Source organism: Lissotriton vulgaris, chromosome 11 (genome assembly GCF_964263255.1).
Source record: "Lissotriton vulgaris chromosome 11, aLisVul1.2, whole genome shotgun sequence".
In the NCBI taxonomy this organism is placed as follows: domain Eukaryota; kingdom Metazoa; phylum Chordata; class Amphibia; order Caudata; family Salamandridae; genus Lissotriton; species Lissotriton vulgaris.
Window position 1 is genome coordinate 1,110,716,286 of NC_141699.1, and position 16,124 is coordinate 1,110,732,409.

The window sequence follows — 16,124 nt, forward strand, 5'->3', positions numbered from 1 at the left end:
GAACAATAGGGTTGCATCTGTGCTGTCAACAACAAAGCAAACTATGGTCATCAATGGCTATGTATGAACTGTGAGCAATGTGTGAACATTTATAAAAAGATTCTTAATATGGCATCTTGTGTCTGGGAAGACTGACTGAGTGTTCCAGTCCTGAGGAATTCCCAGTCCCCCATCCCATTAAGAGTAGGGAGAATGGGCGAGTTTCCAATGGAAAAGCATGACCTGTCTCCACCGTCAGGAGTCTCTGAGCTATTCCCTCTGACAAAGGGCAGCCGGATCATACTGATGGGTATTACCATGGGGGGGGCCATCAATGAATTCTTGTGTCATGACTGCCACGCGTGTGGCATTCCTGGGCAAGGAAATCAAACAATGACTCTCAACCTGCCGGGACAAGCCTCAGTGCGGGTCAGGGTCATTGGTTTTTTGTTTTCAAGAAACAAACTCCTGGGAATTTGCTTCATGAAAACAAAAACTCAAGTGGACTCATCAGAGGCAGAAAATAGATCCCTTTGTGTCTTGTATGGGGTTCTTCAAACTTGTCAGGAGGTGCTTGACCAGGAGAGCAGAGGCAAGGACCTCATTTGACCTGGATCCTGGGGGAGGAACATGTGGCTCAAAAGATCTCATTAGATATTCTAGGTTGGTGCATCCAACATTTCCACTACACCTTGAAAAAAAATCCCTGAGAGAAAATGAGCTTGGAAAAAAAGAGTAAACTGGGAGGCAGGCACTAACCAATCATCCATTTTAAGGTGCATCCTCGGCGAATCTGATTAATATGCACAGAACTCTAGATTTTGCGGTGGGCGTTGCTGATTACCTTATGCAGAGAGGCTTTTTCAGCTGAGAATTTACAGATCTGTCCACCCATGTGAAACTTAGGGGCAGCACCTGCGTTTGAGAGGAGTGCACGGGTGAAGTGTTACTCGAGTGTCTCTGTTCCCTTTTGCTAATTCATAAATCCATTCATCACTGGATGGCACATTGTTATGCAGGTCAGGTCGGTGGTGTGACATGTGCTCTTTACACCCTACAGGACATATGTACATGACATGATGGGACCGTGCAACTTCCCATTCTGAAGCATCTCCCCCTGCCCAGCCTGAGGTCACATGGAGGAACTGACTTAAGGTTCTGTCAATCAGTCACCTTTCTACAACAATTAAAAGGCACAAAACATAAACAACAGCTAATAACTAGGATCTGACCGTCTTATCCAATATAAGTCTTCTGTAAAGTCAGCACTTGTCAAGAAACTTCAATTTTCGTGAAACATTTTATTGATGGATTATTTTTTGGTTGGCGAACCAGTGGTTCATGGAAATTTCTCAAATACTAGTTAAATAAACAAGGAAATTTGAATCTAAATAATTTTTCAAAATGTCTCCCATTACTGGAGTAAATCTCCAACCAGGCCTTTCCCCCACTTTGCATGTGTATCCACCACAAAGCATGTGAAACTCCATATCTTCTGTTAAGACACGTACGTTGCAATGACTCTGGCCATTGAGCGCTCCGTCACAGCGCAACAGTGATCCAATCACCAGGTGTTGATGGATGTACGTTGTCTTTGCTGCCTTCTAGAGCTTCAGTGTTCTCAAAGGTTGGGTTGCTGTAGACTGCACACTCCCCCCCTATATGAACATCTGCAGGGGGGTCTTCATACACAGTCCTGTTCAGAGGGGGCCAGTTAGTGTCCTTCTTCAGGTCTCTGAGCAAAGTCCTGTACCGGCTTTTGGAGCGGTAATGGAAGCACCTCTTAAACATCAGCCAAAGACTTCGGTTTTCAACAACAGCCTCCTGCAAGGTGAGGAGTAAAACAAGGCTTAGAAATGTGGGTGCAAGGGGTCATCTTGATATTTAAAAACAGGTCGCACCCCCACGAATCCTGATAGGCTGTGAATACTAAAATAGTAAAGCAAACATTTACAGAAAAGGCTCAATCTTTCTTCCACCTATTGGTTGAAATTTGTGTTAAAATTTGAGTAAAACACAGTGCCTAGAGAGGTCACTGATCAGCAGACGCTGTCAATCAAGCCTACATCCCCGCCCTTCCTTTAGTCCAAAGATACATTGTTTGTCTTTCTTCATGGGCTCAGTCCAGGAGTTGGCCAAGGGCTGCTGAAACAGGGAACCTGCTGCAAACCCTGTTGTAACAAACACTGTAGGGAAGGCAGGAGAGGCGTAGCCACACATACATTGTCAAGAAAATAAGGAAGGGGCCTTACCTCAACAAGAACTGAGGCAGCAAAACCAATGAGCAGCATCACCAGGATGTAAACTCTCCAGGGAGTGGGAGTGCAGACCAGCTGTGGAGACAGGAGATGCACAGGTTAGGGTGTGTTTATACAGATTTTGCTCAGTTCACTTTCTTCCTCTCAATATGTAGGAATAGGGCCTGATTTAGGATTGTAAGAGTAATTGTGGAGGATCACAACCAGTGTTACCTTTCCCATTGCCACCAAACTCTATTTCAAGATGATAATGCCTCCTAGAAAGGGGTGCAGCCTGCTAGGACTCGCAGTCCATACGCTGCTCAGTTCCATCCAGGTAGTAAGACTCCTCCAGTAACAAAGAAGGGGCTGTAAGAAAGAGTGCCTGGGCCTTTGTGGGGAGCACAGAACCTCACCTTAGCCCTGAGGAAGAAGGAAAGATCTTGGCAAAGCCCCCAGCACATTGCTCCAAAAACAAAGAAAGCACTATGGAAAAAGGACACACGGACGATGCCGGGAGTGCAGACCGCCACACTCGCAACATGGAAGGATCCTGATCCGGGAGACCGCCACTGTACGTGGGTCCAGGTGTGTCTGGGTGCCAGCAGCAGATAGAAACACATGGAGTGGACCTCAGAATCCATGTATCCCCAGTATTTATTGATAGCCCTTCATTCACAAATGTAATAGTCCCCAACATTTACCATTATAATGCAATTATATTGATTTTATTTACGTTTATCATAACTTTTCCATTCCTGTCAAAGTTTTTCTAAGTCCACGTCAACATTTATTTCTAGTGAATGTATTTTACTTTCTCAACACTCACGGGGGTAACAGTTTGTGTCCTCACTCACACAAAAAATTCATTTCTTGTCAAGGTATTTCATTTCATTCAGTAAAGTTTGGATGCAGAAGTTTGTAATTCATATCAGATGGGATTCTCCAAATGAAGGGCCAGATGTACGACTGTGGAAATAGAGCCTTGCAAATTGCGAATTGTTTGCAACTCGCAATTTGCGAGGCGCTATTTCCAATGTACAACAGTATATTTCACACTGTTAGCAACTCCCGATGGGGTCGCAAATTGAGAAGCTCATGAATGGCAGGCCCTCCCATAGATGGTGGCCTGCTGGGCTCAGCAGACCACCATGTCTGGGAACGCTTTTAAATAAAGCAGGTTTCTTTCCAATGCAGCCCGTTTTCCTTGAAGGAAAACGGGATGGATTTTTTTAAAAAAAGGAAACGTTTTTGTTTCATTTTTTAAGGGCAGGCAGTAGTCCCTGGGACTACTGACTTCCCTTAAAAATATTTTACCCTGAAATTGCAAAGGGAAAGGTCCCCTGGGGACCCCTTCCCTTTTCACGAGTGCATACCACCCTTCTGAAGAGGGTGATTATTTGCAAGAGTTTTGCACCCACAATTGCGGACGCAAAACATTCTTACATGGGGTTGCGCTCGCTATTAGTGAGGGAACGCCAGGTGGCGCAGGTGGTATACCAGGTGCTGGACAGTGCCACACTTTGATCGAACAGGAGGGGAGGCTGAGATCTGTCAGTGGAAGGATAGAGGGCCTCTGATCTAAGACCTGGTTTGACAACTGAAGAAGTTGACATGTGACAGAGGAAGGGTTCCACACGGTGCCCAGCCATTTATCATGACAATAGGATGTGAAATGGGCATCCGTTTGACAGCGGGACTCCCAGAAACTTCCAGCTGTCAGTCTTTAATGAGCGACCTTCCATTTTGCATCAACTGCAGCCAGAATTCGGTCTCTCAAATTATTCCCTGAGTGTCCAGCAGCATTCCTCAAGTGTCAACTGTCTCATTCATCCCTCTAATATCTCTGTATCCCCCAGGGACACCTTACTAAACATTAAAAGGTGGTCTTTCATGTTGTGCTGATGACCCTCAACCCCTTTTTTCCTTGAAAAATGCTCCAATCAATCTAACCAATATCAATGCTTCTTTGGACTTTCCAGAAGAGTTAAATGAGAGCTGCCTCTCTATTAATTGTATCATCAATGAGATTCTATTGATTGGTTCACTCCTCAAGTCAAGACCCGCTGCTCTCTTGTCTACAGAAAATCCTTGCACATCTTCATTTTGACAATCGCGTCACGCTGACAGCCCTGGCCTTGAACGCGGTGATAAGATTGAATTTGATGTCATGGTGCTCACCTGTTTTGTTCTGTATTGTTGTCTAAAATTCCATATACAAAAAATGGGCTGCCTCTTTTTGAAGGTCCCTACTTGACAGATCACCCTAAAACTTTCCAGCTCGGAGCTGAAGGGGGTGATCGTTTGTCAAACGGCACCAAAGTTATTAGCAAAACAAAAAAGGCTCTTCCTATGGACAGTCCGACCCAACTATACCTAGATTTGTCGTGTGATTGTGAAGCATCTCCGCTCAGCTAGCAGTGAGGTCAGGATGGAAGAGGCTGCTCTAGGGGAAGCCTCTTTGAGGGTATTGCAAGATCCAATTTTTCTGCTTCCAGTCCTGGTGCCACCAAGGATTTCAAAAGAAGTTCAGTAGCACAGGAGTCTCTACAGTGTGGAGTGGAGAGGTGTGGTGCAGCAGCCAGGGCAACTGACTGGGAGCACAGGGTTCATGGTTCAATCCCCGGCTCCGGAGGCAGCTCAGCCCAGCACCATGTGACTCTGGGCAATAGCTCACTTAATTTCCACAACAGCCCCAGCACCTTTAGACCCGTAAGGGTGAGTAGATCGCGCTTCACAAAATCAGATTTATTATTATTTATTACAGTCTACCACACCGAGGTGAAGTAGTGTGGCTCACTGGTTAGAGGCGGCAGACCCAAGAGCAGAGGACGGCCCGGGACCAGGGTTCGATTCCCGGAGCGGCAGGTTTCTGGACCAGGGTCAGCGGACTCGATAATTCTCTCGCCTCGGTGCCCACTCTGATCAGCGATCACACTCGGCAACTCTGGGCATTAGCTTGCCTCATCTTCACTAACGGCCCCACCAGACCGCCGGGGATGCCTGGTCTCACCCTGGAGATACCCATTAAGGGACCATCTCTCAGGGAAGCCAGGAAGGGTTTCGCAGCGGTCGAAGCGCCTTGGGACCCTACGGGTAAGTAGTGCGCTATATAAATGCCTATACATTACATTACATTACCGACTCTGTTAAATATAGCAAAATACTAGAATGTTTTGTTGTTAATATCCCAATATCCCTATTGATCAATTTATAAAAATCAGCATTAAAAAAAGAGAGCCAATATATAATGCAGTAATAATATATCTAAAAGAGGACATTCATCAGCAAGAAATGATACACTTCTAGACTAAAACCGAACTAAACAGCGCACTAAGGTTCAAGCGGCAGCTGGATCAGGCGGTTGCTTACATATGATATTGATAATTTTGGCAATTTGTATAAAGTCAGGGGAACCTTAGCTTGTAACGTAAAATAGACCCTGCCATTGCAGATTCTAATTCTGGATTGTAAATAAAGGGTTCAACCAAAACATGAGCTCACCAGATAACTTCAGACAAAAACTTAAAGGATGCTGTAATGGTTCTTTCCTAAGAGATCACTGCTCATTGGTCAGCCTATCACTGATGGAAGAGAGGGAAGACCCTCTTTCCTCTGTTTAGCCTTAGGAACCAAGTGAAATGGTGGTCTGATTATTCTGAGCTTGATGGTCTTTGAAAGGGCAGCCTCTAAATACCCTTGCTCCAGGGACAATAACTCATGCGCTGGGTGTCTTTGGTTCAAGATCAGGGCTGTTCAGAGCCCTGGTACCAGCTTCAGTGGCTTATTCATTAAAAACAAATATCCACAATAGATCAGTTAATTCCCAAAATATCTACACTGGGATTACACATACTATAGAATGTAATAGCCCTAGAATGATTACTGCTTGTCCAAAGATTTTTTTATAGGCCATAGTGCTCTCCACTCTTCCCTAGTCCTGATGCTGACCTCTCCTTAACTATAGCGGCCGAAACACTGTGACTTTAGACAACACATAGACTCACTGGTCCCCAATGCTGAATACATTTCTGGAATAAAGATTAATTTGACTCTTTTTGAATATGCACGCCACTTTTTCATATTTGTCACACTGAATAATCACTCATCAGAGCATTTTATCTTTAACAACATTGCATGCATGTAAATAAAACATGTTTTAATAGCCATTGGTGTGGTTGATTGAAATGTTTTATTGTTTGACCTTCATTTCTGGATGGATTATGCATCAGCATATTATTTAACATTATCTTGAAATTAGTTCAAAGTGAACCCAGTCTATGCCTGGTATATTCATTCAACCCTTGTGTTGAATTGCTACTTGCACAGTACTAGCAATACAACTAAATCCCTGCTGCCTGCTAAAGGTTCCTAGAGGTAAAGTCCCCCAGGACCCCTTTTTAAATTGTATTTAAAGTCCACATTGCACCAATCACCAATGTCACTGTGCCCAGGCACTGCGAAGGGCACCATTTGTCACATAAACCTTTCAGGAGGAGTGGCCAGTTACCTTGCAGAGTTGCATATCAGCCTAAAATACAGTGCAAACAACAAACGTACTACGAACAACAGCTGTTCGTGTTCTGTTGTTCCCATGCATTTGCAGTACATTTACACCAGGAATGCCAGGTAATTACACAAAGTGGTGGATTTGGAGAATTTCAGGAATTTCACATAACAGACACAAAGTTCCCGAAATTAAGAAAACTACGTGACTTAATTTAAAATTAATCCAGGTCTAGTCCTGGCAAAATGGGCTTTTTAATCTGTCATTACCGTTCAAGTATTTCTTCAGAAAACCCCACGTCTTTGGTCTTCTTGAGGTTAACATCCCTGAATAATATGTTTAAATGCAAAATGTATCAATAAATCCAACTCCCCTTAAATCCTGTTGATTACATCAAATTTACCTTCATCATTTAGGCATCATGGATTCCATACCATGGCAATTCACCCTTCCGCCCTTTTATAGCACATTAAAGCATATATGTTCTTTTGTGATTCAGAATCTGCTCGCCATTTTGGCTGAGACACAAATACTGCTCAGTGCTCCTTGACTGGAAAGGCTGGGGACCCTGGGGTACAGTTTGCACAGCCTGAGAGGGACTGCTGTGCTGGAACTGAACCAGCGGCATGACAAGATATACATTTATGAAGCCATCTTTTCATGCACTCGCTCAGCATTTCATCCATCCATGCATTCAGTCACCTATCAATTCTTCTAGCCACATACACATTCTTGCATTCACACACACACACCTGTCTACACAACCACACTTTCACCTATAAACATATTGCCTTTGCTAATGCTTGTTAGAACTCTTGCTCACCTCCAGTACTGCATATATGTTCTCAACATCCGCAAACAAAAGATAGATGCAAGCCGTTAGCAGCGCCACCAGCAGGAGTGAGAATATATCTGTGAAATCAAAACAGAGAAATGAGTGACTAGGGATTTCCTTTCCAGGATTCTTGAAGTAAACAGCTGCCTTGAGGACTGTCACCACCAGGTGGCGCAATTCAGACATCATCTCACAAATGGGCAGAATGTTGTTACACGAGAACTTCACTGTAGGCCGCTGGAGGCACTATTCAGCAATTATTTCACAATGGGTAAAGGACGCCCTAAGGGCAGTCACCACTTTGTACCAGAGACCCTGTTGGGGTATAATTGTACTGTGGGAAGAAGGTGAATTGAGGGCAGTCATCACTTAGTGCCCCTGGTGGCCCTTGTATCCCAAGTGAAATGTGATTTGGCCCTAGTATCCCCAGTGAAAGATGTGGAGGCCCCAGTATCCCCTGTGAAGGGTGCTGGGGCAATAGTATTTTTTTTAAAAAAGATCCTTGGGCCCTAGTATCCTCTGTGAAATGTGCTGGGACCCTAGTATACCCTGTGAAAGGTGCTAGGGTTCTATTATACCCTGTAAAGTGTGCTGGGGCCCCAGTATCCCCTCTGATTGATGCTGGGGCCCTGGAATCGCCAGTGAAGGATGATTCTGGGGTCCTAGAATCTCATGTGAAGGATGATGGGGCCCAATAAACCCCAGTGAAGGGTGCTGGGGCCCCAGTATCCCCAGTGAAGGATGCTGGGGCCCTAGCATCCCCTGTGAAGGATGCTGGGGCCCTAGTATCCCCAGCGAAGGATGCTAGGGTCCCAGTATTCCCGGTGAAGGATGCTGGTGCAATAGTATCTCAAGATAAAATTCCTGGGGCCCTAGTACCCAGAGTGAAATGTGCTGGGATCCTAGTATCCCCAATGAAGGTTGCTAGGGCCCTAGTATCCCCGGTGAAGGATGCTGGGGTTCTAGCATCCCCTGTTAAGGATGCTGGGGCAATAGAGGAAGATCTTAGGGCCCTAGTATCCAGAGTGAAATGTGCTGGGACCCTAGCATCCCCAATGAAGGATGATGGAGCTCTAGTATCCCCAGTGAAGGAGGCTGGGGCCCTGGTATCCCAAGTGGAGGATGCTGAGGCTCTACTATTTCCTGTGAAGGATACTGGGGTCCTAGTATCCCTAGTGAAAGATGCTAGGGTTCTAGTCCCCCAATGAAGTATGGTGGGGCCCTAGTATCCCTTCGGATGGATGCTGGGGCCCTGGTATCCCCAGAGAAGGATGCTAGGGTCATAATATACCCAATGAAGTATGCTGGGGTCCTGGTGTCCCCAATGAAGTATGCTGGGGCTCCAGTATCCACAGTTAGGGATGCTGAAGCCCTAGTATCCCCAGTGATGGATGCTGAGGCTCTAGTGTCCCCAGTGATGGATGCTGAGGCCCGAGTGTCCCCAGTGATGGATGCTGAGGCCCGTTCATGATTTCTCCTGTTGCATTTAGGACAGGTCTCAGTATATCTGGCTCTTTTTGCTGTGGTTTGGTGGTCTGTGGTTTGGGCCCAGATTGATGATGGCCTGAACTGAAAACACTCCATGGTTTATTTCCTTTCACTTCAAAGAATGTACCTCATGCAGCATTCCTCGTGCCGGGTCTCTAACACCATCAAGCCTCACAGCACGTCTCTGACACTTTTAGACCTTCCAGCTTTGAGATGGTCTCCCCTAAACATTTTGCCTACTTGGCTCCATTCTGGGGCTGAAATTAGTTTTTGTTTGTCTTAGGACTCCATGCACTTTACCCCACTAACCTGTGCTAAAGGGCTTATGCCCACTCACCTAAACATGGTTTGATTGACTTACACCTGATTGACATATTTAATATAATTTTAAGTCCTTTGTAATGCAGTTTCCCACATACCCAAGGCATGTAAATTAAATGTTACTGGTGAGCCTGCAGCACTTATTGTGCCACTAACTTAAGTGCCACTTTAAAACATGTCCCAGGCCTTTCACTGCAGCCTGAATGCGGTTTTTAACTGCCAATGCGACTTGGCAATATAACCACCTTGCCAAACTTTAAACTCTTCTTTTATTGCATACAAGTCCCTAAGATATGCCCTAGGTCGCCAGTACGTCAGGGTGCATTGTAACTAAAACGTTGGACATATACTTTTAAGTTTTACTTATCCTAGTAATGAAAAATGCCTAAACTCATTTTTTTTACTTTGAGGCCTACTTGTTCCATAAGATAACATTGGGTTGCCTTATTACATTTAACAATTGTTCATTTTGCTTGGGACCAGGTTTCAAAGGCCATGTTTATTATCTATGAAATTGTAATTCTTAAATCCTCTTCAACGGTAAATTTGGATTTTTCATTACACTTTTAAAATGCCACTTTTAGAAATTTCCCATTTTCCTTCCCTTACCCCTTTGTGCTTGCAGTCTGTCTTGGGTCACATGACTGGGTGTAGCTGACAGTTAGATTAGGAATTCCTCCCAGACAGTCACACAATAGAGGGATTAAGTGTGCCTTAATGAGCCATCTGATGGCAGGATGGGGCTGAGCCGAGCACAGCCCAACTTCTACACCCCCTCCCGCCAACTACGATCGTCCAATCAAGCCCTCGCTGCAATTCTGCGCATCCACAGATCCACCATGGGGGGAAGATCCTTCTCCTACTTAGCGGCTAAAACCTGGAATTCTCTCCCCACCCACCTCCACCCCTTACTCAGAACCACCTCTCTTTCAGAAAGCAACTACAAACCTGGATATTCGATAAGTAAATCACCACCCTCCCTCAAGCGCCTTGAGACCCTCTGGGTGAGTAGTGCGCTATTCAAATATTTGAACTTGAACTTACAATGGAATAGGGTGTGCTCTGCCTTCACACTAAAGACCTGTCACCTCCACCTTGTCACTACAGCCAGCTTGGAACCAGGTCAGGGGCACCTGGAAATTCCCTGCACTTCAAAGAACCTTTCCCCCACCTTCCAGATTAAGGGCACCACAATATAAAAATAGAACCTTCAGACCCACTCTTCTGTTCACTGCATGATCTGGGAAGGATTCTCAGAGGACTGTCTGCTGCTGCAACCTGGTGTCCTCTCTGCAAGACTGATTTGTTGTTCCTGGAAGGACTGCTTTAATTTTGTTGTGTTTTCGTTTATGGGACCAGAAACTACAAACAGCAGTAATTTCACAACACTAGTGTTCATGTAATAAGTGTAAAAAATGGAAATAACCTATAAGTTGCTGAGGAGATTTCTATCCAAGTGTTGAGCCCTTGTTTGATATTTGGGCACTTCCCATTAAGTCTTCACAACTTTTTTTCCACAAATGTTATCCAGACTAAATGTCCATCCTTTTCCCACATATTGGGGAGCCTAAAGGTACTTGGTGTTTATGGATCACTCTGGACAGAACCAAATAAATAGGCAATATATTGCAACAATTGTTTTTTTTTATTATGGGGGAAATTATGTTTAAGAACTCATGAGCTTTTTTTGTTAAATAGCATGAACAAACAGTTTTCATCACAGTCTTCCTAAATTTTGGATATGGAGTTGTAGTATCAATTTTCCACCTCAGTTTTCCATTTTTCTATCTGGTAATGAATTCTTCTTATTATCAACCTACTTGCAGTTTGTGGAGGAAAAACATATGAAACCAGTATGTCTACACATTTCTGAATACTAGAAAAAAAAGCATTTAACAATGGGTCATTTTTGCAGCATATTCATAGTTTCCAGAAACAAAACAAATCATATCAATAAAATAATGATTGAGGCTCTAGTCTGTTCTGTTTTGCCTTTTCGGCTCATTTTTCTGCCCTCTGTTTTGCCTTTTTCTGCTTGTTTTTCTGCTTCTGTTTTGCCTTTTTCTGCTTGTTTTTCTACCCTCTGTTTGGCTTTTTCTGCTCATTTTTCTGCTCTCTGTTTGACCCTCCAGTGCTCTGTTTTGGTTTTTTCTGCTCATTTTTCTGCCCTCAGTTTTGCCTTTTCTGCTTGTTTTTCTTCTTCCTGTTTTGCCCTCTTCTGCTCTCTTTTGCTTTCTGCTCACTCATTTTTTGCCCTATGTTGTGCCTTTTTCTGCTTGCCTCTTCCAGCTTCCTGCTGTTTCATCAGGACCTGGCTTTTTATTGGAGACCTCGCACCCCAGTGCCCAGATACCCTCAGGGGTGAGAGTGCTGAGCTCTAAAAATTTGAACTGATTGATTGATAGCCATGAACTCTATCACTCACTCATCCATCCATCAATGCACTGAATCATTATTTTAAACATTCGCAGCAATCACCCAGCCACACAACCAATTAACGAAGAAGCACATTCACAGTTAAATAGTGAGACCTATTGGCTTTGCCAGTGCTTATTAAATGGGTCCGCTGTTCTTTACAGACACCAGTGCTCCTGCAGTGCTCAGAATTATTTTGGTACCCATTCTTCAGCAGGCTGCTGCATCATTCTATTTTATGTTGCTCCAGGACATCTCTACATGAAGTGGAGCAAGTGTTAAGAAAATTATTTTCTAGCCGGGCGTTGTTTAGCAGGTGGACCTTACAACCGAAAGACTGTGCCCATCAAGAGTGTCAAGCCTGCCTGTAGGAAACCTTTGACAACATTAAAGCAGCAATGCCTTTCATCTGATAGTTGTTCCCTGCCAGTACTCACAGTTTGTATAAATCGGTTGTCGGAAGGGTTTTCCTTTGGAGAACACGAAGGCGACAATAATGCAGTTGATTGTAGTCAAAGGCCAGAGAGTGGTCGTCTCATAGCTTATGCGGCTGTAGCTGGCTGACCAGAGCCCTCCAGATCTGGTTACATTTGAATCTGCAATGCCAGAGACATTGTATGTAGCCCCATCGGAGGTGGTGTTCAATGGCACGCACAGCCTGCAGAAGGTACATGATATATTAATATCTTTTCAAAAAACAGAAAGACCCATTTTCATTCATCAAGTCTCCATTTATTCATGGAAAGAAACAGTACTTCTTACAATAAAAAAGAAATTGATGCTCACCCTCACAATTCTTCATGGTATGGCTATTGGGGCACTGAAAATGACATTAAACCACTGATTGCTCGCACTTAAATTTGTTCTGCTATGCCCAGAACACTAGTTTTGCCAAGGTTCATATGCTGCTACATTTTCCTTTTGATTAAAGAATTTATAAGATAGTCAATGAAAGACATAGGAGCTAGGATTTAGAATAATGTCATGAAAGATAGTTTGACTTTACCTGGGAGTGTGTCAGACAGAGACAAGCACCAGTAAACACAGGCAAGCCTCAACATGTTTCAGCCATGTATCCTCATGTTGGGCTTCATCACAGTGATATAAATCATACAGTAGCCGTTCCTGCAGTGGGCAAATTTGTACCTGGACGGTGTTGGAGAGTACCATGGCTGCATCTGGACAACAATGAATCCACAGATCTGGATGGCAAATGTGAAGAGTGTGTGCAGGAGCACAGAGAGCAGCAGAGGGGGGGAGATCAGCTGAGCAGGAGGTCGGTATGGGGCAAGTTTCGGGTACGCATGGGTCAAGCTCACTGCAAGAAGAAAACATAGAGGTATAATCATGCAAGCAGAGTATGGGTGATGAAAGTGGAGTAAAATGACTCATTTTAAAACAGCATCTATGAGACTTGATATTAAACCATTAAAAACAGATGACTATTATGTAAACCAGAATGCTATTAAAGATGAACCCATAGGGCCCCATCTTCCTTATTTTAAAGTATTTTCTTTACTATAGTTAGTGAGTTATTCTAGGTGCCTATATTCTCCCAGACCTTTGCAAGAGGAGTGCAATTTCCATTTGGTGCCCACCTATCAATGGTTCCCTCATCGTAACTAGACGTTCAATTTTATTTTCACCTTCTTATTCTCAATACCATTGTTTAGACAATTTCCAAAATGAAGAAAGCCCTACCTCTCCCACAGGATATCATGGTGTTACCTTATTGTATTTCATAAGTTCTACCTTTTGATTAAGAGCAGGCAGAAAAGTAATATTTGGTGTCTGTCTGAAAAAGTGTAATTTAAAATCCTCTTTAATGGTAATGTGGAATTTTAAGTCACAAGTTTGCAAATTGCACTTTTAGAAAGGTGGAATTGTTGTGCTCCTACTATTTGGCAACTGCAGTCTGTTTGTTCCTGGGTCACATGACTGGGTGTGGGAGGTAGTTGACCTTTCTATATTCATCTCAGACAGTCACACAATAGCGGGATTAGGTGTGTCTGGATGGGCCATCTCAGGCAAGATGGTGGGGCAGTGCTAGGCACATCCCACTTGCCAGGCAAAGGGTGTGCCTTGTCTTACACAAAGAACTCCACAATAGTTCATTTTACCTGCAGCCAGTCTGGAGCCAGATCAGGGAAGGAAAATTCTAAGCAACTTGAAAGACAAGCAATTGTTTGCTGGAACAAAGTTTTTATGAAATGAAATGAAATGAAACTTCTCCCACTGCAAAGAAGGTAACAGAAAGAAAAATAGGCCCTTCGGACACACTCTTCAGTTCACTTACTGAATCAGTGGAAAGACACCTAGAGGACTGTCTGCTGCTGTGGCCTACTTCAGAAGACCGCTTTGCTGCACCAAGAAAGGCTCCTTTGCTGCCTACCCTGAGCACCCAGCGGTCTGCCCTGCTATTTTGCCCTGCACTTCTCATTGAAGCCAGAACCAACAGAGTGACTCCAAGGGCTAGTTTTCTGGCCTCCCCCATCGAGCCTCAGGGACAGAAAAGGCTCCAACCTTCTCGACCCTGCACCTGGACCCAGCCTGAACAAGTCTTAAACCTCCATGCGGTGACCCTCCAATCCTGGATCCTTGGTAGTGGCGCTGAAGGTGCCCAGATGGACAAAATCAGAAGCTTGGACATTAGAAAAAGTTTGGCGCAAAAGGGTTCTGCAACCCTAGAGGAGACAGGGACCAATCTGCTTGTCTGCCCCCCAAGGTGCATTGCCGGTCAGCCTGACTTCACGGCAGCTCCTGCTACATTCTCTCAGGAGCAGCAAATCCTGTTCAGCAACTCCTAGCAGAAGGAGTATCTGGCCTTGTGGAGCCCTTATTGGCTTCAGCCTGCAGCATTGTCGCGCTGAATATTGACTTCTAAAAATAAAATAAAGAATTTTTCCCCGTGACTTTGTCTAGCAGCTCCCCTCTTCAGACACTGCTACCTGCCTTACTCCACTGAACTTTAGTTCCTCAGACATTTTTCTAGAGCATTTCTTTTAAGTCTAAAGGTAATTTGAGACTGGGCTCTATCCACTTCTTGTATCCGAATCGCACTACATTGCAGTCAACCATAATTTTTGACTTTGCCCTAGATGCCCGAGGCTGGTGATTTGATCTTTTAGGTGCAAGACTTCGCCATAAACTTTAAAATTTCATATTTCCTGCTCTACTAATTTTTGTCATTTTAGTGTCAAATAATATATTCATATTTACATTATTTTTCTAAATTAATGAGATCATTTTCTTGTGCTGTGTTTTCCCTTTATTACTGTTTGTTTGATGCCGGCATACTTTACACATTGACTCTAAGTTAAGCCTGACTGCTTTTGTGTCAAGCTACCCAAGGCTTAAGCGCAGGTTAGTTTAGTGACTTTAGTGGTCCACCCTGACGGAGATTATGGCTGTAGCTTGAAGAGGGCTCAAACCCCCCTCAACCAACAACCCAATGTCTCACAGCACCCACGAGAAATACAAAATCATTCATTCATTGATGTCAGTTTGGAGTACTCAGTAATAGGTTTGGATGAGAACCTAGTCAAAAAGTGTGTGTTTTCACTGTAAGTGCAGGAAACAGGAGGGATGCAATGTGTATTCAGCGTGTATGTTTGTGCTTTCTGAAACAGAGTCAGCATTTGCTTTTGTATAATTTGTTTGTGTATGCTTTTGCTATGGCTTAATAAAAACATAAATAAATATATCACTATAAACTCAGTTTTGTAAATTAAATTACTTAACAGGGATTACTGCATGTTACTGTTTACTTGGACAAGCACAGCACAGAACCACAGCTTTTGATATCCAGAGCGGAGGCTTCATTCTCCACACTAAGTGGCATTATATGATGTTAACCCATGAGTGGCTGTTATAAAATGACCCTGACTTGGCCACTCCCCAGCAATGCAGTGGATTGTGTTTTTTTGTGCCTGTGGGCAAACACACAGGTAAAGCACAGTCATCACAGTGAAGTGAGCCACTGGGTGAAGAGGGCTGGATCCAATCCTCATTCTCTTTGCTGTGATAGGCGGAAGCAAAATGTGAATGATTCTACCACAGACCAATGGGTGAAGAGGGCTGGCACCGAGCCTCGTACTGGATGCGGTGATGGGCAGAAGCAAAATGGGAATGACTCTACAACAGACCAATGGGATATATATAATTTTTTTTCTACACATTTTTGTTAAAATAAACGATCTTGACTAGGGCCAAACCTATAGCCACACTAGTCTTTGATTTTTGTTTACCACAAACCTGAAAAGAAAGGTGCATATGAACAGTGTCAAATATAGAAGAGAAGAGAGATGGAGATATGTAGAAAAAAGATAAGAGGTGGTCAGAC

At 43.9% G+C, this 16,124-nt stretch overlaps 1 protein-coding gene across 1 annotated transcript in view; it reads right to left on the reverse strand.

Moving 5' to 3' along the window:
- Positions 1-1,262: 1,262 nt before the first annotated feature.
- Positions 1,263-16,124, reverse strand: part of LOC147684259 (putative cation-transporting ATPase 13A4) — a 202,679-nt gene continuing 187,817 nt past the window's right edge. The window contains exons 26-30 of the mRNA XM_086944656.1: positions 12,929-13,100; positions 12,220-12,440; positions 7,547-7,635; positions 2,232-2,312; positions 1,263-1,803 (exon numbers count right to left, since the gene is read on the reverse strand). Of these exons, the coding sequence (XP_086800782.1) occupies positions 1,522-1,803; positions 2,232-2,312; positions 7,547-7,635; positions 12,220-12,440; positions 12,929-13,100 (845 nt within the window). The 3' untranslated portion in view covers positions 1,263-1,521. The remainder of the gene's footprint in view (positions 1,804-2,231; positions 2,313-7,546; positions 7,636-12,219; positions 12,441-12,928; positions 13,101-16,124) is intronic.